This window comes from Eucalyptus grandis, chromosome 9 (assembly GCF_016545825.1).
Source record: "Eucalyptus grandis isolate ANBG69807.140 chromosome 9, ASM1654582v1, whole genome shotgun sequence".
Taxonomy (NCBI): domain Eukaryota; kingdom Viridiplantae; phylum Streptophyta; class Magnoliopsida; order Myrtales; family Myrtaceae; genus Eucalyptus; species Eucalyptus grandis.
The window spans coordinates 26,130,872-26,155,514 of NC_052620.1; the positions used below are offsets into that span (position 1 = coordinate 26,130,872).

Here is a 24,643-nt window from a genome sequence, read left to right on the forward strand (position 1 = left end):
ACCAACCACCAACTACACGAACTACATGCCCTCATGTTGACACAATCGCAATGTCTACAGATTGAAATTAGCAGAACTTCATCATAAGAACACATTACAAAGTGTACATTCTTGTACAACATGAGGAGATAGACAAAAGGGCTCACAACAACCAAACCCATGTAGAACAGAGCTACAAAACCGTATACATTGACATTGAAAAACTCAATGAACCAAGCAAAGCAGAATAGCATACAACCATGTAGTCGAGTTCTAATGACAAATGAATCAGGCATAAGAAAAATATAAAACCACCATCAACCGCTAAAAGAATGGAAGAATCATGGTAGGCACAGGACAGCTGAAGAAATCTCATTTACCCGCCAGAGTGAGAGACTGGAGTAGTCACAAACTGCCCATCTTTATATGCATGTATGTACTGCTGCGGCAAAGAATGCTCCGCCTGCAACACAATGGCTTTGATTAATTAACTACAATATATGTTAAAACAGAAGTCCACCAGCTTCATTTGTAGTCCTCTCTTTCTCCCTCTCCAACCCCCCTTCCTTTTTTTTCTCTTCTCTCTTCCCCTTCTTTTTCCTCCTCTCTGCCCCCGCCCCCTTGAAAATATCTGTCCCCTCAACCTAAATCATGCATCTGCCACTCATAACCTTTTCTAAGCTTACTCCTGGCTAACTCACCAAAGCACATACAAATATATTTCTCCACCAGAGTGAAAAGGCATCGGATGATTCACTGAATGACTATTATCAAAGAAAGCAAATGTCATGGAAGCAAGTGACAAGCAAAAAATTGATTCATGCATTGATTCATCTCTTTTCTTGGCCAGCTAATGCAAGAACGCCTTTTATTGGGCAAGAAGCGGAATAGGGAGTTAATATAATGGGATAAAGGGCTTTTCTACTGGTAAAGGATTAGAATATGTGCCAGTCACGAACCATTTTCCTCCCACGCTTATTCCATGGGAGACAAGCTCATGAAGAAGGCATTTGCATATGACAAATATCAAACACTAGAACTCTAATATTCCTACTTAACTGCCAAAATGTGTTATATATACAAACCATCTAAGGACACAGATCAGAAAAGAAATAAAAGCACTTGAACAATTTGAAGTTGTCTGGAGAAGAAAATGTCTAAGAGATGTGAATGTACCCAGTCACTGTCAGGCTCAGCACCAGGTACTAAAACATTGATCTCGCTCGACTTAGCTGTTGTTATGGATGCACCCAAGGAATCTTTGCTCAAGTACAACTGGCAGCCAGCAGTGTTATCCACAGATATTGTTGGAGCTGATCCCTGAAATTGCAGGATGGTAAATGTTGTTACCAAGGAAGATCATCTTTTTCACTTGGAGAAGCTATTGTAACTCTTGGAAGCAAAGAGGATCAAAGAATATCTCCATAAATTTGGGATCTGTCTGAATACACAAGCTTGCACAAACATAGTACCTGACATTGCACTTCAACACCATTGCAGTTCACAATCTCACAAGCAGCAACGACATCCTGCAATAAGTAAAAGGCAGGATAACATGTGCCTCAGTATGCATCTCTTATATAACAATACAAACATGCACATATCTAAAAAGCTGATACTTACCGTAAAAACAATTCCCATTTTAGTGCACTTGTCAACAGTTATGTTGTTAACTTTCCCTGCAATTGGTCAAACAAAGATCAGTTGCCTCTAGCATCTCCATTCAACTGACCAGAAAGAAGAGCTCCCAAAACTTCAGCAACCCTAGCCAAACTTAAGAGTTGAAGTAGCCATATGACAGCAAACATTTCAAAGCGCATAATGTACCTTGAATCTGCAAGACAGAATCTTTGCATCCAAACACATAGACAGTCTGTTTTGAATCACAGTCATCAATAACCAAGTTTTTCTTTCCAATTTGATTTTCAACAGCCCATCTGCCCACAGTGACAAATACATAAATCATATCGCTGCATTTATTTTCGACATTAAATAAAAGCAAAGTAACTTACTTCCGACCCATTAGTAGCTCTAATTTAGGAGGTCCAGCTTTTGAAAAAGATGGTGAAGCAGTACGACATTCTTTTTCACCAGCACCAACAACTCCAGTTCTATCAGTACGGTTCTTTGTCTTCATATCAGCCGTGACCTTTCTTAGCCCTGTGAATCATAAATATCATTCCCCATTGCACCATTTTGATATATGATGAATAAAATGCAGAGAAAAGACGCAATTACCAGAAGTTACAGGCTTCCCCGAATTAATTTCCTGGAAAACAGCAGCCATTCCCTGCTTCGGGCGAGATGATGAAGCTTGTGGAGAGTCAGAACTGAAGAGCGATGCTGGTGGGGGAGGAGGAGGGGCAGGTGCAGGCGCACTTTTTGCTGGAGCTTTTGACACAGCAGGAGTGGCTACTTTTCCATTAGGACTCCACACTGGACCCAATGGGTAAAAAGCTTTCACATATTCCCTTAAACCTGGCAAATAGAGTTCTTTCAGAGCTTTTGCCCATTCCACATGATCTGGGTCCTTGTTCCTGTACTCCACCAGTACCTACGATGTCGAGACAAGATCAACACACATTATCACTAAGCTAAAGCAGTGAAAGTTACATAGAGTTGAAGTCTTAGTTGGTTGTGTGATAGCTAGTAAGACAAGGGATATCTCCTGCCATATCATCCACATGATGACGCAAGTATTATCATGTATTAATCATCTCCACACAAAATAAATAAAACCTACAAGCTCTTTCACACTATTCCATTAGTATTGCTCCCCAATAGTGGTTCAAAGGAAGATTGTAGCACCTAGGTAAACTTCTAGTAGCAAAAATCACTGCAAAACTGATCACCGACTCTTTAGATACTACTTACTACAGCAATAGGATCCTTCATTGACTACCAAAGTCAGCTAATCACATTTAGCATACATATACTCCCAGTACCTTGTTGTTGTAGAACTCTGCCATTTGCCAACTTTCCTCCACATGGGCAATTGGCATGCTCATACCTTAGGAAAACAGGAAAAGGAAAATCAAAAGGGAGGTTCGGCAATGATCTGTTGTAGCTAGACATAAAAACTTTTTAACTTACCACAATCTTTGCCTGTGTATGCAATCCATGCTAATGCGGCGAGACTGTCAGCAGCAGCTTTCAAGTGATTAAAGAAATCAGATCGCCTTCCCTCAGTCAATGCATTTGCTTTCATGATTACTTCATTTAGTGGCTTAAGAAACTCGCCCAAACCTGCAAGGTCAGGTTTCTGCGCAAAACACAAAAACCCATGTAAACATATACAGCCCAGTCATCAGTATAGAATTGCCAGGGATGCAAACAGATGCCACATATGATATGTACAAATAATAAGCACTCACCATCCATCCCATTGGTCTATTCCATTTTCCCGCAGACACTTAATTGAGGGTTTCACACCACCCAATTCTTATTATCTAACCCCAGCTCCTGCCTCAATCTATATGTAAATTAATTCAAATTCGCTACGAATAGTGAAAGGCAATGTCGTAACTCCCAGATTTGAAATTAAAAGCGTGTGGCATTAGTCGTCAAAAAAGCGAAACAATCTTTGTCCTTGCCCAAACAATTGAAACGAACTTGAAGGGAAAAGGTTCAATTATGAATGAAGAGAAGATTAGATTCTCCTCCCGCTGAAAATCAAGAATCTAAATATTATTAATAATAGAAAAAGAGGCGAAAGGCCACTTATACCCAATACATACGACGCAATGCAGGATAACTAAGCGCTTCGGTGCCGCCGGAAAAGCCTTCAACGAACCTAACGTAAGAGATCTATAAATATCACTAGCCAAGTACTACGAGTTTCAAAAAAGCAAGTTACGAGTTCCATTTACGGCCAATAACCACAAAAAGGGCCACTCAAACCTCATATCAACAAACGAATCGAAGAAATGGACACGAACATTCAGAAAGAAAAAGAGACGATCGATCGCCAATCCTTAGCTCACAAAGCTCGATACGTGTCCAAAAGATTTTCCCCAATCCACGTCAAACTCACCTGCGTCTGCTTGATTTGGATGAGAAGCTCCTTCTGGGCGCTGAACGCTTCCCCAACGACCTTGGTGACGTCCAGCACCCGCCCCCCGATCTTCTCCGCCGCGCTCGAAACCCTAGCCACGTACTGCGCCATCAGATCGTCGAAGGCCAGGATCGCCGGATCCGTCGCGGCCAGCGCGTCCCCGCCGTCGTCCCCCGCCGCGGCGGGAACACCCCGGGCGGCGGACACCGCCTCGAGGCGCGCGACCGCCGCTTCCAGCCGCTGTACCAGCTTCTCCTCCATCCGGACGGAACTCGGAAGAGCTCAGAAGTTTCTGGAGACTATTTTCAGATCTCTGGAAGGATTGGATCTGGGGAGAAAGAAGGGAATGGCCAGGAGTGGCGATGGTTTATATAAGGCGCGGCGTCGTCGTCGTCGTCGTCGTCGTCGTCTTGGGGTAGAGAATGTTCTTTCCGTGTTCCTTTATGCGCTGTTTCGAATTCGCCGAAAGTGAGGGAATAGTGAGGATTTTCAGGTTTTGCGCGGTCTTGGGCGGGATAAGGGGACACGTGTCCGCACCTGAGAATTTGGCGGTCGATGTGTCGAGTAAAATAGGGACAATTGGAAAAAGGTTTGCCATCTTACGGATCAGGTTGAAGGTTAAATGGAGAAATCCCGCGTTGGCGAGTTGGTAATGGCAAATCCGAGTTTAGATTACGGCTGACTTGATTACGGAGTAGATTAGCGAGTGGATTTTGATGATTTGTTGCCCACTTCGGGTCATCATGGGGCATTTTTCTATTTGAATGATGTGGGGGTGTCGTGGATCGTGCCTGACATGCCTGGCGAGCGAGCACGAGGAAGTGGGAAGGATGAGGAAGGTCAGCCCAAGTGAGTGGAGGCGTGGGCGTGAAGCTTGATGATGGTTCATGATGTAACCACCTGCGGACGGCCAAGCAGGCCGAGCTCAAAGCTGACTCGAACGATGATTTTGAACACGCTAGAAGTGAGTAGAGCCATGCGGGTTGGGTTCTGGAATGGATCGCAAATGATCCAATCTAAATTTATCTATTTATAAGCAATACACATTTAGTAACTAACATCAAATCTAACACTTATCTAATTCAATTTATTTACTAAAATATGTCCATTTTTAATCAAAACTAAACATAGCCAACTTATATAATGACTAAATCCATCAAATATAAGTGAAAAAATAAGTTTGTAACTCATTTTAACACGTCGAGTAGTACGCATGGGCTGCTTTTATTTCATTGGGTTTTCTATCAATCATGACTTCCATGCGATAAAATAGGTCGAGCTCAACTGACACTATTCACTTTCATTTGACAATGTGTTCATGAGAAAAGAAACTCGAGAAGAGCCGCGAGTTTAGTGAATGGATCAGAACCGTCTTTCGGCCGCCATCGCTCCAATGGGAGCTGAGGAGACGGTCTCTGTCTATTATCGAGTCGCCAGGTGGACGTAAGCGCTCGTGCCCGCAATCCTTTATGAGCCTCCTCCGGTAGATGAAGCACATCATGAGCGACTCTGAGTAATCCTTGCAAGTTTCACTCCTGAAGCTCATAATGTACGTCAATGTTTTTTTTATTTTTAATAATTATGCGGAGCAGGGGAGTTCAATCATAAATATCTTCCCCAAGCCGACAATGGCGACTCCATTTTGTGAAATCGGATGATTTTCTTCTTTGTGTCAGCACACGATTTAAGAAAAAGTGCTTCCAATACTCCAGATATACTTGCATGTATATTTACAGGGCTCGTTTATGAAACTGCCACGTCATTACATACGAAAAACTATGTGACCTAGAATGAAATAATATGAGAAGGAGATGTAATAAGCTCATCCGCGGCTTCATTTTGTCCCCTATGTACCCAGTGGAATGTTATATCCCATATAATCTGACCTCAGCTACACACTGCAATCTCGTGGTCACTATCAGGATCACCACCTTCATCTCTCCGCATCACCAGCTCCGGCGTGCTTGCGTGGCCTTGGGATTTCTGGAATTCCACTAAGCTGAGCTTGCTGTGATGCGAGACAATCTCTCTCCTGAGCCAATCTCTGTTGCTGTAGAACATGAATAAGAAGAATTACAGCCAATGCAAAACATTAAGAAAGAATCAGGGGACTAAAAGAATGCTATACTGCAGCTCATATCTTGGAAAGTACTGTAATAACTTCAATAAGAAAATTGAGAATGACGATAAAGACAGCCTGAAGAGCTAATCCAGATGTTGAATTATATATAGAGAACTTGAGGGAAATAACTAAATATCTCCAACTCTGCTGCAGCAAATGAGCTACACCCAGCAAGTTTTCATGAGACAATTGAATCTTCTACAATCATTTGCAAAAGGCATTCCATCAGGACTATTTGTTTACCAGAGGGCAATGCTACCTACATCTCTGGTATGACTATCTTTGATGAACCCTTTCAACTGAAGAGCGCTAGAATATTCAAAAAGAAACTATGATGTCCATCATATGTAGCTCTGTTAATGACAAAGTAATTTACACATGAGAAATATGTAAAAATTAACTTACGGCACGAAAAGGGAAATCATCTGCCTCAAGCATGTGAACAATTTGTCCCATCTTTGGCCTCTTAATAGAATCCAAGTCCACACAGCGCAGGCAAACTAATATCGCACGCTTAAAAGCTCTCTGAGATGGTGGATCTGCAATTAGAGGATCCACAATATCTTCTCCTCGACGACTTGCTACCATTCCTCGAAACCAGTCCACCAAATTCATCTGAAAAATATGCAGCAGAGGCTGAGTTTAGGCCGTACAAAGCCATTTATAATTAAGAATATCGACAATGCAGCAGCAGCAGCAGCAACAGAGCATGGCCCTGTATTCACCTCTCCAGCTGGTCTAGAATAGTCAATAGGACTCCTTCCAGTAATCAGCTCCATGAGTAGAACTCCAAAGCTGTACACATCGCTCCCTTCATTAAGCATGCCAGTGCTTGCATAGTCTGGAGAGACATAGCTGTACCCAAAGCAATCGATAGCAGTTTGTTACCGAACTGAAATACAGGATCCAAATGAAATTGAAATCACTCAGACAAAACCAATAAATGACTTACCCGAAGGTGCCCATTACACGTGTAGTCACATAACTTGCCTCGGGTCCTAAAAGCTTTGCCAATCCAAAATCTGATACTTTTGGATTCCATTTTCTAGTTAGGAGAATGTTGCTGGACTTTACATCTCGATGCACTACTTTGGGTTCTAAACCTTCATGCAAATATGCTAGCCTGCAAAGTTGAATAAATTTAATCAAGATTTTCATTAAAATAAAAGCTGACTAAGAGGTTTATTTCTCCGAGAAAGAAATTATATCAGGACTCCCGATGATACAATGTTGTCAACTGAGTCGAGCACTGCGGTCCAAAGCAAATCGACATTTTGAAAAAAAAATTTGTCCCTGTGGGCCTCTCTTGGTGTCTTTAAATTACAGAGAAGCATATTTCATATCGAAAGAATTGAGAGCTTTGCTTAAACTAGTCTTTTCATATTGTCAAACTCGTAATAGGCAAATATATGGAAGAAGGGAAGTGTCTCTATGATGAAAAATTAAGAGCCAAGAAAATCGAAATAAAGGTACCTAGTGGAAAGCTGATATTTCTAACTCCAGAAAACCAGATCAGACATAAAGAATGAAACTGAAATTATTTCGAATATCCATAAAATATGTAGGCAAACAAGATGAAGCCGATAGCAAGAGAAGGCAACGAATCGTACCCTTTTGCTGTTCCAATAGCAATTTTCATTCGAATATCCCAGGTCAGAGGGCTAACCGACCCAACATCGCCATGTAACCACTGCTCCAAATTGCCATTGTCGACATACTCATAAACGAGGATTCTGTACAGGCATTATCCGGAACGCAACATGAGTTGCTGCCTTTGTCGAAACTCATCTAGGCTTGGAAATTATTGGGGAAAGAATGTGTGAAATGAGTTTAAAAGTACCTTTTAGCCCCCTCCGCACAATAGCCAATTAGACCTACCAAATTCTTGTGTCTTACTTTCCCAATTGCTTCTACCTCCACCTTAAATTCTTTCTCGGCCTGACCCCTGAGACATATGAACAAACAATTTAAACAGTTAATTTCTCATCCCTTGACCGTCCTCCTGCCAAAGTACTGTTTCAGCAGCTTGTCAAATGAAATTTTACACTCGCTGTTCAGAAACGACAGACATGCATTGCCAAGAGAAAAGCATAAGTAATGGCTTCGTGAGATATCACGAATGAGTAATGATGCCGTTCTTGATTTTGCTACTTCGATTTTCGGGATGCGAATGAGTACGCTGCCCCACAGTTATTTCGGAGAAAGGAAAGGAAAGTTGAATTGCCGGGATCAGAAAGATGGTGATGGAAAGAAGAGAAAGCGAAAGCAGTAATGGGAAAACAAAAGAGAGAATAAAGAACAAAGCAACCAGCTACTTTGCCAAACGCTCCCACACCCTGACTGACGAGGAAACACTCCCAAGTCCCCACCGACACATCAGAAAAATTCGGATCCAGACAACGCGCGTTCGATCTAAATTGAAGATTTCAGAGATGATCCGAATCGCCGTTACTAGACATTATTAGCCCAGTCAGTTGGTGAACCGTGACCGGAGACCCGCAACAGAAGAGACTAAATATAGGATTTGTCTTTTGCATCGTTATACCCGCTCGCTTAAATGCTCCTGAAATGCAGCAGTTTCTAAACAGGCAAGTTTTTAAACTTTTAGCGTACTTGTTGTTGAGAAGGCTCTTCACGGCGACGACGGAGCCATCGTCCAGGACCCCTCTGTACACGATCCCGTAACCTCCTTCTCCGATCACATTCTCCGCCGCGAACCCGCACGTCGCGACCTCCAGCTCCCTCAAGCTGTACCAGCGCCCCCAGCCGATGTTCCCATGCACCTCGGCGGCCGCCGCGGCGTCGCTCCTGCTCCCGCTGGAAGCGCCGTCGCTCTCCCCGCTCTTCTTCCCTCCGACTCCGCTCCCGCTCCCGCTCGCGATCTCGGCGTCGCTCCGCTTCTCCCCCTCGAACTCCACCACGACGACGCTCTCCACTTTCGCCGCCCCCCCGGCGCTCCGGTCAGCTCGATCCACCGCCTTGATCTCCACGATCTCCTTGGAGACGAGCGGGATCAGGCCGGAGCTGTTCTTCCCCAGCGCCCGGCGCTTCCTCGAGGCCCGGCGGAGGCGGACGCAGAGGTAGGCGAGGAGGGCGACGAAGAGCGCGCAGAGGGCGAGGATGCCGATGAGGACGTAGAGCTTGACGTTGAGGAAGGGAGCCTTGGAGTCGAGCTCGCGAGGGTAGGGGGAGCCGCCGCCGAGCGGTCGGTGCTCGCCGGAAGCCGCCATGTTCCCAGCGGAGCAAGGAGCGAGGAAAGGCTGACAGAGTACGTGAATGCGTGAGAATTGAAGAAAGAGTGAGAAAGAGAGAGAGAGAGAATGAGGGAGAGCAGTACAGTACCCTCCTAACGGACACAAAGGAAAAGGAAAGAGAGAGAAAGAGGGAGCGAGCGAAGGGCCCGCGCGTCGTTGGTAAGAGCCTCGCCTGGCCACCTTTATTACGAAAGTGCCATCGGGTCGGGGGAGTGACGTCTTGCTTCCCGCTGCACGGACGGCGGGGATAAAGTGGTAATAGGGGTTGAGGGCAGTTTCGACATTTCGACGAGTCAGTTTGTTTGAGCGGTCATTGACTAAACTAAAAAAAAAAGCTGAAGATGACAAGAAGAAGGTGAGATTCACTTTTCTGGAGTGCCAGTTTAACAACTCTTTTCCTTCGGCGTTAGCGTTGCTTACTTTGTTCAAGTTTGGTTAATTTTTGTCCTCATTACGACACTCCCGAGAATATCCACCGTCTTTCAAGAAAGCTTTCTCATGTCGTCGCCCGTCGCATTATGCGAAAACTCAACGCAATTCAAAATCTCGAGTACTCAAAATGGACCGTTTACGACCACAAAAGAGTGAAAGGTCTGGATTAACTAATGCTAACCCGTACATAATGACATACTTATAATCCGGAGTCCGTGCACTAAACCTCTCGAATCGATACGGTACAATCGTCCGATGCCCCCGAAGGAAGACAATGTCTCGTCAAGAGATGGCCAATCGGCCCCTGACTGACGTAGACCACAAAATTTGCCAGCAAAGCACGCTGGACATGAACCTCACTTCAAGAATGTCCTTTGTCACGAACAGTTTGAGGGACCGTCCAACGTTTACCTCCCAACTAATTCGAATTTGCTATGTAAACCCCTCGCTCGCCCTCCTTGGAAACCGCACCGAATTCTTATGGGGACATTTTCCTTAACTCAATCATTGCTGTCCGTTAAGCCGCTCGAGTCCCAGGCCGGCGATTGGAACGGATGGTCCTGACTCGCTTTCATACGATGAATGCGAAACAGAGTACGGCAGGCACGTACACCAGGGCGACGCTACGGTGTTCGAGCGTCCAAAGTGACAATAAATTTTAATGAACTTTGTAAAATGACTTATATATTTCTAGTTTTGCCCGTGTTGAATTGTCTCTGTCCAATCAATAACGAGCCCACGATGAAAGAACCCGGTAAACAATTGTCAAGAATGAAGGTACTTGAACCATATCGTCCCGTCTGTTCACAATCTCAACATTCTCATCCACGCTCCTCAATCAAATCTACCTAGTATAGTAATGTTTGGTGACGGTGTCGATCTGTGCATGGGATTTTCGGAGGAGGGCCACGCGCGCGTATGCGAATTTGAAAAATGTCACGAGTATTTTGGGAGGGGCTGGGGGGTGGGCACTAAAATTTATTGAGATTGGAGAGGGGCATTGAAGAGGCAAGGTCCCCAACCGCCAAGCAAATCATAGCTCGAGAGGGCTGCCACTGAAGCGACTGAACCAATGGAAGGGAGAGGTCTTCTGCTTGCTGTCGCCGAACCGGACGAGCCATCAGGGATTAGAACCGAACAGGGACAAACGTAACGGTCCCCCCTCTCGTCTTAATCCTATGTTTTTTTTTTTTTTTTTTTTGAAGGACGAGATAACGTTTCTTTTGATTACGTGAGATTAGGACCTGATTAAAGAGATGGAATTGCCTTTTGAAAAACGACTCAATTACTATTAACACCGAAAAGGAAAGGACCAAAGAGTGTAGTCTCTTTATTGCTTTTCAGAAACTTTAGAGTCATCAAGATTGGACTATGAAAATAGTTTGCTTAGAGATGCGTCGGTTTACAATTGGCTGTGAATAAAGTATGTCACTTTGTTTGCAAAAAAAAAAAAAAAAACAAAGGATGTCACTTTGTGAATCATTTTGTAAACCAATCACAACAAATACAGTATTCCTCTCTCTATATATTTTTTTCATAGTCTAGATCTATAGGAATGTAATTTCACTCAACGATGATCAAGTCATTAAGAGCTTACTTAGATATAAGGTATAATACCCTAAAAAACCCTCAACTTTAAATCCAATTCCAATTATACCTTAAAACCTTAAACTTTCTGTCTTGTAAAAAGCCTCAAGTTGTGGTCAAATCTTAATTCTACCTTTTCTTGTCTTATAAAAATCAATTAACTTTAGGTCTAATCTCAATTATATTTCATAAAAAAATCATTACTCATGTTCTATATCTATCTCCATGAACACTACGTTCAAAATCGCCCTTAGTGATGCGGCATTTTCGTGTCATTACTCTAATTTTTCCCAAAAATTTTTATCCAAAAACACGTTTTTTAGAGATTAAAATTTGAGTAAAAATTAAAGCAATTAGGGTTGGTCTTTTTTACTTGCTCTTGCTTTTATGAGAGTTTTCCTTATATTTCGCTCGGGAATCTTCAATTTTGTGTTTAGCATTAAATCCTTCGTGCTCAAGAGTTTTTCATCCCTTGCAGTCGAAGACCTTGTGCTCGGGAGTTTTTTTATTTCTCGATTGTTAAGATAAATTTTGAACATAGGATCAACGAGGACAAGTCTGAAACTCAAATAAAATTGATCATTTTTTACAAGACAAAAAGATTCGGGATAGATCAAGACTTGACCTAAAAACTATGGGTTTTTTATGGGATAAAATTTTTTATTGTGAAATTAGAATTGAACCTAAACTCGAAGGTTTTTACGAGACGAAAAAAAATTAGTAGAAAATTGAGACTCGATCAAAAATTGGAGTTTTTTTTAGGGCATTAAGCCTTGAATATAAGGTTTATTATTTTGAATATAGACCTTGATAGCCTAGCCATGCAAATAAGGGTCATGACAAAATATACATCATTTTCTATGTTCGGTCCACACCACGTTCCAAATCGGACCCATATAAGGTCGTGCACAATCTCACTTGAAACATTCAAACCATATGTACGCTTTTGTTCCGCGCGACCACTGCTTGGTGGGAATTATTCCCACACAACCACCATCATTGATTGCAATTCTAAGGCAACCACTCGAACGGCGATCACAAGAAATTTCCACTCTCTCTCTCTTGCTATTTAAAATCCAAAGTTAGATCTTACCACGATATTTAGTAACCTTAGGCACATGAGCCATTGCGTGTGCGATTGCAATTCTCAAGCGATCACGATCATTATTAATAGAATTGCCAAGTGTCAGTTATTGTAATGACCATTTGACCGCCTCACTAATGAATATGTTGGGTGTGTGCATACCAAGTTAGAATGCCCATTCAAATTGGTGGAAAGTCACTAAACTTATACATAATACCACCAAAACCTCCACTTAAAATGGGTTCATACCACATGCACCCGGTCCTCCTAGCAAATTTCCTTTCGTTTTCCTTTCACTTTACAAATAGCGTATTAGAAATCAATCTCAGAGGACAAACGTATCCTTGACTTTGGTCTAGCATCTTGCCCACGATTCATGCCATGGATCCTGGCCTCGCACCAAGAGTCCATCAGTAAAATCATTTCCCCACTCTTTTCGGGTCCCTTTATGTAAAGTAGTTCCTTTTCTATCTCCCAAGCCCCCAAGAACGGAGCCTCCACCCATCCCGCAGCCTTGTAATGACCCACGTAGGAATTTACCTTTTCCTTTACGGTATTCATGGACTAAAAGGTGCGAGCCCTCGAAGCACCATCATCGGTTCTTTCGAGGAATAGAGACGGATGATAAAACCTTTCCAGCCACGACTCGCGCGTTCAACCATGTAATGCGAACGTGCGAGGTCAATGTAACAATGAGAACGACGGGGACGACATTGCCACAAAGGTCTCGCTCTCCGCGAATTGGATGACTCCATTTAGGAATTACCAAATGTGCATAAAACACTGACGTAGCAAATATACTGTTCCGAGAGATAACTGCACGCAATTCGAAATGATTGGACCGCATAAGTTGCTTCCTAAGTCTGATTTCTTGCAAATTAAGCTGTGGACCAGCCGACCAACCACTGGAGTGGTAGAAAACAATCCGCCCGATGAAGCGTTCATGCAGCTTTCATGGGCGTTGATGATATTTCCAGAACTGCGAGATACCATGTTGACCCCCACCAAGTCGGACGAGTATATGGGCCACAGAGCCTAAAGGAAGAACATCAGATGGGCTAGGCCCATAGCACTTTGCTGAATACACAAAATTAATCAGGCTTGCCGTCACATCAACGACTGGATGTCGGAGCACTAATCCCACTTTATTTTATCCTCTAACCTTATCCCCTAATTTTTTGCTTTCAACCAAAAAGTTCAGCAGCTAAAGATAGTGTGGATCGTGGGGGTCATGCATCATGCTATTGTCACGTGCCGATCGATTGAAAACATCTTGGATATACTAACTTTAGGGCCGTGACACTATGCTTATGTTCACGGCCGGTCTTGTCGTATCCCCGGATTTTATCACTAGTCACTAATCTATTCCATAGCACCATTAATGAGCATTTCTTATTAGCGAATGAACATATGATAGCATCACGACAATAATTGTCGCAGTAAAATGACACAAAAGAAAGAAAAAAAAGGAAGGAATGAAAGGAAAGGAAAGGGTTGCTTCGATATTTAGGTGATTTTTAAGGATAAGGTCAATGACCTGTTTTGTGCAGTTGGGTCCTAAGATCTCCTTAAGAAGAAATTTTATCACAAAGAACGAGACCCCGCTCTTTCTCCTCCTGCCACGTGTCCATCCAGTGGCTGATCTCCGCTCCGGGATTGGTTGTTTTATCGTCATCGTCATTTCTATCCATCTCCTCCGACCGACCTTCTATCGCATCGCAGCGTTTGATTCACTCTCTCTCTCTCTCAATCTCGCACGCTCGCGACGCCCCCGCACATGGCGCCGGCCACCAACACGAGGAAGCGGCACCGCAGTTCCTCCGCCGCCGCCTCCACCGCCGCCACCGGCCCCGCCTCCCCCTCCGCCGCCATCAGGCGCGTCTCCTCCACGTCCTCCTTCTCCTCCGGCGCCTCCGCGTCCGCCGCCTCGCCCTCCCCGTCCTTCGACGATCCCTCCACCGCCGACGTCGTCCTCTGCCTCAACCACCAGGCCTCGCCGCTCGACGCCGGGGAGTCTTCCTCCAACTCGGACTCGAGGCGCTCCGATCCCGTGCAGATCCACCTCCACTCCTCCGTCCTCCACCGTTCCCAGTACTTCGACGCCCTCCTCTCCGGCCGGTGGCAGAACCGCGATCCCCCCTCCCCCTCCGCCGACGTCCTCCTTTGCAACCTCACCGTCTCCGGCCCGGTCGACGCGTACGTGACCGTCCTTAGCCTCCTCTACACGGATGACTTCTCCTCGGCGATCACCTCCGCTTCCACCGCTCTCGATCTCCTCCCCATCGCGCTGGAGTTGCTCTTCGAGGACTGCGTCAAATCCTGCGTCAGGTTCCTCGAAGCCGTGCCGTGGACCGAGGAGGAGGAGTCCAGGGTCATAAACCTCACCCCGTTCCTCAAAGACGAGGAATCGAGCGAACTCCTCGCTAGGGTTTCGCCGGATAACAAGGATTCCTGCGAGGAAATGCTCTTCGGATTAATCCAGGCCGCGTTCAAGAACCAGGCGAACATGGCCTCCTCGAAGGTGGCCTCCTCGAAGGCCTTCGTCGCGAAGATCCTGAGGGAGATCTCCAACCGCGACGTGGCACGGAGAGTTCTCGAGAGAGCGTTCACGGAGAGGCTTAAGGTCGTGAAGGAGTCGTTGGAGGAGTATTCGAGTCCGGACTTCAGAGAGGATCATGACGAGACGGAGGCCATACAGAGGCTGCACTTGCACATGGCAACGACGAACGGGAGGCATTTGCTGTGGCTGGTGGAGAGGATGATCGAGTTGCGAGTGGCGGAGGCTGCAGCGAAGGAGTGGAGTGAGCAGCCAAATTTCACGGCCGATTTGCTGAAGGCTTTCGTGGATGAATCGTGGATGTGCATCGTGCCAGGCTTCCCGGCCGTGATGATGCGATGCACATTGAAGCTTGCTCAAGCGATTACCGCCGGGAATATTTTGGCTGCTAGACAGGTATGTCGAATGTCATTTTGCATTGCTAGAATTTGTGGTTATTTAATACAATAATCGATGGTTTGTGAAAGGTGTGCTAAATCAGAGCTTACGACTATGGGGATTTGAGTTGCTCTTGTGTTGCTCATCAAAAGTTTCCTTCTTGAACTGGGTAGTGGGTATTGTTCCATTGATCGATTATGTTTTGGCCTTCCTCGTAAGCTGACTGAATCTTTTCGAATGCATATTGGGGGTATGTTGAGATGGCAATAAGTCATGAATGTGGCTTTCGGTTGTGATTTTTAGGCTCTCTGATGTCTTCCTATTGTAAACAGAGCATGGTTCGGTAGTCCCATAAGGTCTTGATGCGTAACCTTTTCGTTTGACATCCGGCTTCTATTGGTTGAGTGTGGCTACTATAGTCAGTCAGGATCAGGTATTCATTGCTGTTCAACAGTGTTGGAGCCGTAGGATTGATAGTGGATAGATGGGCAGCCAATTTGTTGAAAACATCGCCGACCCCACATCAAATGGATACATAGTCTTTAACGGATTGTCATGATGCATTTGTTGCTGAATGAGATTTTGCTAGACGCTGCACTCCATGTCCATGTCCCAACCTTCTCTTTCTCTTAAAACCTCAGGATATTTGACAGAACTTCTGAAGAAGATACCATAACCTGCTCGGTAGTTGGTTGTATGAGCCTGTACAGGAAGTTTCTTTAGTTTTGGTTGAACGTACTCATTTCTTTGTCTTCTGTGACAAAGAACAAAGACATACTACAAACTGGACTCCAACTTTTGCCAACATTTTTCTTACATGTGAGTTAAGAACAACAATAACTGGTTGGGGATGTCAGTTTTTGTTCGTTCACTGAGTAGGAAAATCAAGTTAAAGACAACTCTACAGCTACTTGTTTCTGTTTAAAAGCGAGAAACCTGCATCTCTTATTGTGTCCCTGAATGTTGGGTAATATTAGAATTGACTTTCAACTTTAAATCTCTGTTTATGAAATTGAATTTTGCTGCAATAAGTCAACGCATCTTTGGCGAAGATGCACTAGTGTGCATGGTGTGGATCTTATGCCCATTGGTCTTGTTTCAATACAGGTCCGCATGAAGCTTGTAGAAGATTGGCTTCCGGTTGTAATTGTGTGCAAGGACAAGGGTTTGGCTACGCTTTGCAGTTCCAAGTCTATTTACTCAGACCTGGAGGAAACGTTTTTGTCGATAATTTCGACGCTGCCCATGTCTGATGCGCAGTTGCTACTGCAAAAATGCCTCTGCTTCTCTACTCGTAGTACCGAAGATTGCCCTCACTTGGTCACAGCCTTTAACACATGGTTCCGCCGTGCGAGTCAAACCGTCGTTCCAGAGAATCGACAGTAGCATGCATGACTATGGGCAGATTCTTGCTGCCCTTGTTGCTGTTGCTGCAATGTCTTGTGGGTACATGTTATATAGATTGTACATATGGCTATGCTGTTCATAGAGTTGAATGTCTTTGGTACTTGTGAGACTCGCATCTTGTTTTGGGAAACAGAGCTGAAGTTAGAATCAACTGCAGTTTCTCGTGCCTTATCTGTTCATCTCTTTTCATGTTGATGAACCTGGGTGCCACACCCAGGTTTACTTTGATGAGACAATGGTCGGAGGTGAGTTTCCTTCCGCGCATGGTCATTTTGGGGCCACTAAAATCTCAAACCTTCTCTAGGTGTTTATAGTCTAGATCACTAGGCTTGACTCCAGAACCGCTTGTGGAGGACATTCTGATTCGGATCGCCAAGGGCAACATCTGGCCGAAAAAGAAAAAACTCTTCGTGGACCGAGTAAAAAGAGTATGTAGGACTCATTCATAGAGACAAATCATTCCGGAATTATCATTGTCAGATCTCTAGCACGATAAGAGTAACATTAAAATTTTCAGTGCCGATCTGATGATCGATACATTGAGAGGATCTCTACAAAACGAGTCAAATCATTTCTACAAAATTATGTGATGGTAACTGCGTGGAGCCTATGTCGGACGGCGCAACCCATCTTTTTCTTCAGGAAACATGTCGCAAACCAAGTAAAACCGGGAACTGCCAGTCGGGCGATGCAATATCCGAAATTGCATTCAGAATGGATACTTGACACCGCAAGTAGTGAACAAAACGAGTGGAGATCATCCTGTAGGGCAGCTTGTATGGCACCGAGTTGAATTCAGAGTAACCTCCTCCTGAAGGTGCGGGTCGTCCCTTGATAAGTTCGAATGAGCAATCCGACTCCTAATCCGACCCCAATACAAACACTAAGACCAATCCCAACGCCCACCCTTACGCCTGCATTGAACCACGACAGCTCTCCATCTTCTCCCTCCAAGTATTCTGAACCTGAGTACATGTGGTGGCCATATTCCTCGCATTCCGGTTTGTGGTCTGAGTATGGGTAGTCCTCCATCTGCAAGGACACAATGACATCGAAAGGTAGAGAAATCAATAAGAGAAGATGAGAAGTATTGCAAAGCAATCGGCAAATCACAAGTAACCTATAGGATCAGAGTATCAAATCATACATCATACCCAAACGTCACTAAAATTCAAAGAGCTCATGAGTGAAATATGTGATATCTCGAGCAAATCATCGGAACAAGGGACTAGCAAGAATCACATATCACCTAAGAAGTTAAAAATAGAAGATCAACTAGTTCCAGCAGGTCAAATTCATCACTACCCAACTCAAAAGATATATTATCGCTCACATTAAAGTGACCTGATCCTGAAGGAGCCATGGCACAACTAGGAGATTCCCTAAATGAAGTAAAAATCGTCATATCAAAATGCTTCCGGCAAGTAATGTTCTGGTCAATCAAGAATTAACAATAAGAAGTGCAAGCGAAAAATGGCAGTCTTTTCCCTTCCGAAGTCTTACGTCTCAGGCCACAACTAATACAAAATATAAAAAATGGTTGAAGTCAAACATAGGATCAGACAGCAATCGCAACACAGCGAGAACTCTTTCATCTAGTCTTTGCATTCCTAAAATCATACTATTAATGTGCCGGTTGATAATATTCTGTGGAAAAACTGATCTGGATCACCCATAGTGACATATATCTGTTGCTAGATAGTAGTGTTATCGAGTAATCCATTTGTCAATATCAAGCGATGATATCATAATGTGGAAAGAGTGCCGATCTTTTCTAATCCTAGCGGAAGTCAAGGGAAACTGCCATTCTTTTATCTTAAAAATCTCAGGGTGCAAAATCCCATGTACTTCTTGTCTTTTCACGTGAGAGAATAACCTACCAAGACTGAAAGTAGTCCTGTAAAACAAACCAACCTAGTCAGAACCCAAACACACAAAGCCATCCCAACAGTTGTCTAAATCTTAGAGGTGATAAGCAGGGAAGAAGAAGGGATTTCTGTTGTGTTCGCATTAAATAGTGGAAATGTGCCAAAAAACAGAGCTCTTTGATATATGATCAGCATCAATCATCAACAGCAGTTTATGGGCACGCTACAATGCTATATACTTCACAATAGCATACCTGCAAAGGAAGTGTAGAAGCAACATCTTCCTGAGACTCAGTTGACTCATACTCTGGAATTGTATCTAGCATCCCATTCCTGGAGTGCTTTTTGCGGAAACCAATCTGCAAAGTCTTAGTCAATATGATAGGTGTGCCTGAGAATGACCCTGCCACATAAACTTCAATTGTGGGTGAACCTGAGTCTGGACCCATGAGCTGTCTTCCTCGGAAGAAGCCACTGCCCATTGTTATATCTGTCTCACAAGTCAAGCTCCACCCATGGACAAAATTTCTCGGTTCTTGGATAAACCCATTTGTGCTACACAATTCTAGAACCCCAGACAACACCAGAGCATCCCTGTCGAAAACCTCAAACTTCACACTGTTTGTCATCCTTATGCTATCAGTACTCACAAATATAACTTCTTCAGACTTCTTATCCAACCGATCCCTTCTAAGAATGGTCGAAACTCCATCAGAATAAATCCCAGTTCTGACCCCATTTACTTCTAATAAAGTGTCGTGGTTCAGAGGGATATGGTTCAGAGTGAGGTTTTCAGGTGTCATATCATCAACCTCACATTTGCTAATACGGACATAAAAGACTTTTATATCTAACCAAGATAATGCTGGATTTATACCGGGTTGATATAGAGTGCGCCTCAAAGGGGTCATATGACCATTATCAGTTGGTCCATGTCCATTTGATGTCTCATGTGAATTCTCCATGGTTCACAAATAGTTAATCTCTCTCCACTTCTGCCTTCCTGAGATCCTTCCACCTAGCTCGTGACTTCGAGAAACCCATGGGTAATACTCCAATGAGCAGAGAATTCCTGCAAAGAATGAAGTTCATTCCGCACCAATGGGCATCAGAAACCATAAAAAAGCAGAAACCAAAAACCAAGCACTCGCTAACAGAGATAACACCAATAAATGAACATTTTCCCCCAACCACAGAGTCCAACAAGTGAACAATCTTAACTATGTAGCCATGAACAGTTCAGATGGCAAGGGATGGGGAAAGTATAAGCAGTTAGACATGGAGGTGTTAAAATGCAGTCAATTTCTCAAAATTAATTCAATCGAACCGATACATGGCCAAAAGGAAAGGAATCAGTCGAACCTATACACCCATCAGGGCAGAGTGAATAACCACACCAGATATAAACAAGAAAAAGGAAACCAGGCACAGAGAAGGATAAGAAGATAAAAATACGGAGAAAACAATATATACGCAGAATATACTCTTAGCTGAATCAGATTAAATAGTTTTGTTCCCAAATGAATCCCCTCCTATACAGGACAGCTGAACACCAGCACAGGCTAAAGTTATGTTACCAGTCTGAGGGGCTATGAAAGATGATCAAATGAACCAGCAACAAGCTCCACCGAAAGAGAAAAAAAGAAAAGAGTCCGGAAAGTCTCTATATTGTCTGCTTGGGGAGAGAGAGAGAGTGCGTGTGTGTGTCTTAGTTCTGTTTCGGAAATTTACAGCATTAAAAACCAGCTTGATTTCACAGCAAAACAAAAGACCAGCTTATCAGGACTCAACTTGAAAAGATGATGAATGCAAAATAATTTACCCACAGATTCCAAGATAGCCTGCAATAAACGACGCGTCAGTCACGTTATACAATCAGACAAAACCAGCCCAGCTTCTCTCTCTCTCTCCCTCTCCCTCTCCCTCTCCCTCTCCCTCACGCACAAGCACATCAGCTAAAACAAGAGACGCATGCGAATCAAAATCTCCACACAAAAAAAAAAAAAAAAAAAACCCACAAGTCAATACAGTAGAGCTCGACATTCGTTACCTTAGCCCTCTCTGCCTCTCGCTTGTCACCTCCAGAATCCGAAGCGATGGGTCCAATCCAATCCAATCCAATCCTCCTCTGTGGGGGCAAAAGGAGAAGGAAAAACAAGAGGACCCCAAATAAAAAGACAGCCCAAAACTCCTTTTTGTCCCGATCGACCCTCGATCGAGCAACGCCACACGAAGATACGATGAAGGACGACCAAATTCGAGGACAACCCAAGTCGCGAAATCCCGGATGAGAAGGTGGGTTCCTGCGGAAACTGCTTTCTTCCGCCACGGAAGGAATCAAGTCTTCAACTTGATCGTATGTTAATTGACGAAGACCTTGTTGGGTGGTTTGCTGTCAGATTTGTTGCGGAAGCCGTTCGTTTCATGCGGGAGATTACGCGATGTAATTGTCGGGTTTTATTGTTTATTAATTACGATTAGATTGAGTTGGGGGCCGTGTGGGGCCACTGCGCGTCTGATGCTCCGCCAGATCTTATCCGCGGAAATGAGCAGAACAGAGAGGTTCACAAGGCCGATGTATTGAAAACGATGGGCAATAGTGACGGACCCATTGCCCAACACCGAACGGTGACAAAATTATCTTCACTGTTCCTTTTGTCCTCGCTCCGAATTTTACCGAAAAAGGCGACTCTTTTCCGTTACGACCGAAGCAAATACTAAAGAAAGTTCATCAGATTACTTCTTTAATAGGCAACGAGAATTGATGGTTCGATGCCCATTAGCACCCAATATGAGAATCTGCCCTCATAAGATAGTTTTATGCTTGTGAATTGGGCTATAACAGAACGCGCAAATATAAACAAACAACTCGGACCCATAATATCCAGCGAGGAGAACGAGAACGGTCGTTATCTGGATAGGTCGAAGGTTAGAGCTTTGATTACGTTATACCTGTTTATAGGTTGATTGGCTAATTTTGAAGTTATCCGATGTTTCCAAACGAATCATCATAGTCAATTTCAAAGTGATTTTAGGTGGATGATGATTTATCTAGCAATTTCAAAGTGATTTAACCACCTCGAAGGTCCGTACATAAATCCTCGGCGTGCTCAGCTCAGGAGCAGAGGACAGCAATCGTTTATCTACGAACAGGGAATGAATTTCCGTGGCATATACCGGCGAAATGAGTTAGATATCCAGTTTACCGATGTGCTTTCTCGCGTACCACCGTATTCGGGGCGCAAGATGGGACGAGAAAAGGAAAGAGCATTCGCGAGAAAGTGGTCCGCTGCACGAAGGGCAAGAGGAGTTTGCGCTGATCGGGATTGCAAAATCGGTGGGGTAACAACGGGATGCTTTTCGGGAATCGGGGTCGTCCAGGCATACGGAGACGCCGAACATTCACGTGACCGGCACTGGCGTGCCTCTTCTTGCAAATCCCACTTTCTTCCAGTCCCATAGTACTAGAATGAAGAATTTATATAGACACTTTCCTGTACACTTGAGGACTTGATTGAAGCAGACCACCCACCCACAATTTAGAATCACGTTTTCCATCGAACGCAAATCATGCCTTGAGAAACATTTACATCAGACGAAGCCATCTTCTACAAGCAAAGCGACCGGATTCGTTCCATTGCCTATTAAGGTGAGAGAGAGAAAGAGAGAGAGATCTTCTCTTCCTTTGTAAATGAAGGGGCGAAGGCCTTGTAGAGTGTAACAAAACATGTTGCTCAGAATGACTTAATCACTTACAACAGGCAGTGGCTAAAATTGAAAAGAAATGGCGAAGAGTTGAAGGACCAAGATGAGTAGAAAGATAGCAGCTGGGAATGAGCTTCTATGGTTCGAAGAGAAAGATGCCCTGGTCACCGAGGAACTGCAAAGTCTAGGAGACGCCAAAGAAGAAACATAAACTCCGATCAGTGGAAGGAAGAACAAAGAGGACGAAAGATTTTGAACAGCATGAAGCGTGAGACATGGAGAACCAAGTCAAACAAGAATGAGTGGTTCATCTCCTAGGTAGGCTACATGATGGCCAAAAATAAACTCCATCTCCTAACTCTCCCAATTGTGTAATTTAGTGGAATTCTTCCACCACTTCCGGCGGACCGAAGTTCAATTTCTTATAATAAGAGGGATAGATGTGATTAGTCGCTTTAGATAGATCACGAGCATGTATTTTCACAAAACAACACAACGAGTATGCATCCAAATAATAGAAAAATCAATAACCTAAGGGCATGCCCCATGAGTAGCCAAAATAATCGGAGATAGATCACAAGCATGTATTTTCACAAAACAATACAACAAGTATGCATCCAAATAATAGGAAAATCAATAACCTAAGGGCATGCCCCATGAGTAGCCGAAATAATCTGAGAATCATTATAAAAAGACAATGTTGTGCTTGTTCTCCGCTCTCTGTCATCCAAATGGTTATCAGAAGAAAACTTATTACAATCACAGATCAACAGATCCCCTCTCCACAACAAGGAAAAGGGGGAGGGGGGTGCATAAACGAATCGAAGAGAGAAACTAATTTAATGTGCCAAGTAGCTCATTACTACAGTCTAGATACATTGCATTGAAGAATCTCAACAAGATGACAATTTCCCTTTCAAAAGATTGATAAAAGAAAAGATCCCATGCATTCGATCACCTCGTGTAAACCAGGTAACACTCTGTCACAATGGTTCTGCCATTCCTATATGAACCCATTAAACAAGTGAGCGGGCATCCATACGAGACAACTCCAAGACCAACAAAATTACACGATATCAGTTGAGAAACAGTATATTAAATCCCGTAGATACACCCATCAAAAAGTAAAATCCCACTAGGAATGTGTTCAGCCATTCCTAGATCCTCAAATATGCCATATACAGTAAAGTAAATATCAGTCCTAAACACGAAAACATCCGCCCATAAACACAAACCAAAGCTTATTACCTCTAGAAGCAGAAACCAAACTAAAGATCACTACTTTCGGACACTCGCTACGTGAACTAATAAGCAAATTCAAGAACATCAAGAATACGCAAAGACTGGATTTTTTTCCTTTAAAAAAAGAAAAGAATTGCAAATTCAAGAACAGGAGAATGTGCGTACCCTGAGAAAGCCAGCTCCAGCAACGAGTATCGACGGCGATGTTCGACTTGAGCCGAGCCGAGGCGATGGCGCTGTGGAGGGGCATTAGCGACTCCACGCTACCCAAAGCCGAAACCACCCTTGAACCAAATTAAAACAACAAGCCAAGGCGTGAGCAAGAATCGACGATACGACCAGAGCGAAGCAATCGCAAATTTGCACATAAACAGCTCCAAATTGCACCGGAATCAAATCCAAAGAAGCGCTCGCGTTCGGAAAGACAGACGAAGGCGATTACCTGGAAGCGCGGGGCGCGGATCTTGACGTTGAACGGAGAAGAGCTGAGATGCGCCTCTCGTCTAGGGATTTCTGGAGCGAGGACTTGGATTTGGAGGCGAGTGATCTTGAGCTCACCGTCAGCGCCTGCCTGCAGAAAGAAGCCATTTCTGGTTTTCACAAGGCAGGAGCCTGCCTCTGGAAAATAATAGTAGTCCGAGGCGTTGGGTTTTAGGACGGAGGAGACAGGAAGCATGACCGACGCCTTAAACCCTAAACGAACTACGTCGTATTGGAAGGAACGTGCGACGTGCCGTTTGGTCGGAAAGAGGCATCAATGCGGCAAAGTTGTTCCATTAACCAAGGGGAAATTAAATTACTGATTCAATTTCGTAATATCGAATGGTAGTTGCTAGTTCAAAATTCGAATTGGGAACGAAGTTCCGACTCCCGAAACATAACTCTCCAATCTACATTGCTTCCCTATTATAAAAATCAGATTGAAGGATATACATTCACATATTCACAGCGGAAGGGAGGAGGAATCCTCTTTC

The 24,643-nt window shown here is 44.0% G+C and overlaps 5 protein-coding genes across 8 annotated transcripts; 1 reads left to right on the top strand and 4 right to left on the bottom strand.

Moving 5' to 3' along the window:
* Positions 1–13: 13 nt before the first annotated feature.
* On the bottom strand, positions 14–4,496 carry LOC104418831 (cyclase-associated protein 1). The gene is made up of 10 exons (XM_010030281.3): positions 4,013–4,496; positions 3,073–3,241; positions 2,925–2,989; positions 2,218–2,533; positions 1,992–2,139; positions 1,807–1,916; positions 1,603–1,658; positions 1,452–1,508; positions 1,156–1,299; positions 14–442 (listed from the first exon to the last, which is right to left on the bottom strand). The coding sequence occupies exons 1-10, from the start codon at positions 4,292–4,294 to the stop codon at positions 356–358; spliced, it is 1,434 nt and encodes a 477-aa protein (XP_010028583.2). The 5' UTR covers positions 4,295–4,496; the 3' UTR covers positions 14–355.
* Positions 4,497–6,551: 2,055 nt separating this feature from the next.
* Positions 6,552–9,492, bottom strand: LOC104418832 (probable receptor-like serine/threonine-protein kinase At4g34500). The gene is made up of 6 exons (XM_010030282.3): positions 8,769–9,492; positions 7,996–8,100; positions 7,766–7,888; positions 7,108–7,278; positions 6,881–7,010; positions 6,552–6,770 (listed from the first exon to the last, which is right to left on the bottom strand). The coding sequence occupies exons 1-6, from the start codon at positions 9,383–9,385 to the stop codon at positions 6,552–6,554; spliced, it is 1,365 nt and encodes a 454-aa protein (XP_010028584.2). The 5' UTR covers positions 9,386–9,492.
* A 4,641-nt stretch (positions 9,493–14,133) lies between these two features.
* On the top strand, positions 14,134–17,031 carry LOC104418833 (BTB/POZ domain-containing protein At1g63850). The gene is made up of 2 exons (XM_010030283.3): positions 14,134–15,465; positions 16,555–17,031. The coding sequence occupies exons 1-2, from the start codon at positions 14,290–14,292 to the stop codon at positions 16,831–16,833; spliced, it is 1,455 nt and encodes a 484-aa protein (XP_010028585.2). The 5' UTR covers positions 14,134–14,289; the 3' UTR covers positions 16,834–17,031.
* Positions 17,032–17,300: 269 nt separating this feature from the next.
* On the bottom strand, positions 17,301–21,171 carry LOC104418834 (uncharacterized protein At1g01500). Of its 3 annotated transcripts, none has more exons than XM_010030284.3 (3): positions 20,773–21,171; positions 18,977–19,794; positions 17,301–17,886 (listed from the first exon to the last, which is right to left on the bottom strand). In XM_010030284.3, exons 2-3 carry the CDS (start codon positions 19,685–19,687, stop codon positions 17,650–17,652), a joined length of 948 nt encoding a protein of 315 aa, XP_010028586.2. In that variant the 5' UTR covers positions 19,688–19,794; positions 20,773–21,171; the 3' UTR covers positions 17,301–17,649. The 3 variants fall into 3 exon arrangements, with proteins under 3 accessions (XP_010028586.2, XP_010028587.2, XP_018718478.2); XM_010030285.3 differs by lacking the exon at positions 20,773–21,171 and adding an exon at positions 20,545–20,665; XM_018862933.2 differs by lacking the exon at positions 20,773–21,171 and adding an exon at positions 20,300–20,489.
* A 1,089-nt stretch (positions 21,172–22,260) lies between these two features.
* LOC104418835 (protein NONRESPONDING TO OXYLIPINS 2, mitochondrial) lies at positions 22,261–24,367 on the bottom strand. Of its 2 annotated transcripts, none has more exons than XM_010030288.2 (3): positions 24,112–24,367; positions 23,835–23,953; positions 22,261–22,611 (listed from the first exon to the last, which is right to left on the bottom strand). In XM_010030288.2, the coding sequence occupies exons 1-3, from the start codon at positions 24,255–24,257 to the stop codon at positions 22,592–22,594; spliced, it is 285 nt and encodes a 94-aa protein (XP_010028590.1). In that variant the 5' UTR covers positions 24,258–24,367; the 3' UTR covers positions 22,261–22,591. The 2 variants fall into 2 exon arrangements, with proteins under 2 accessions (XP_010028590.1, XP_010028589.1); XM_010030287.3 differs by lacking the exon at positions 22,261–22,611 and adding an exon at positions 22,979–23,430 and having other exon boundaries at positions 24,112–24,356.
* Between the last annotated feature and the right edge of the window lie 276 nt (positions 24,368–24,643).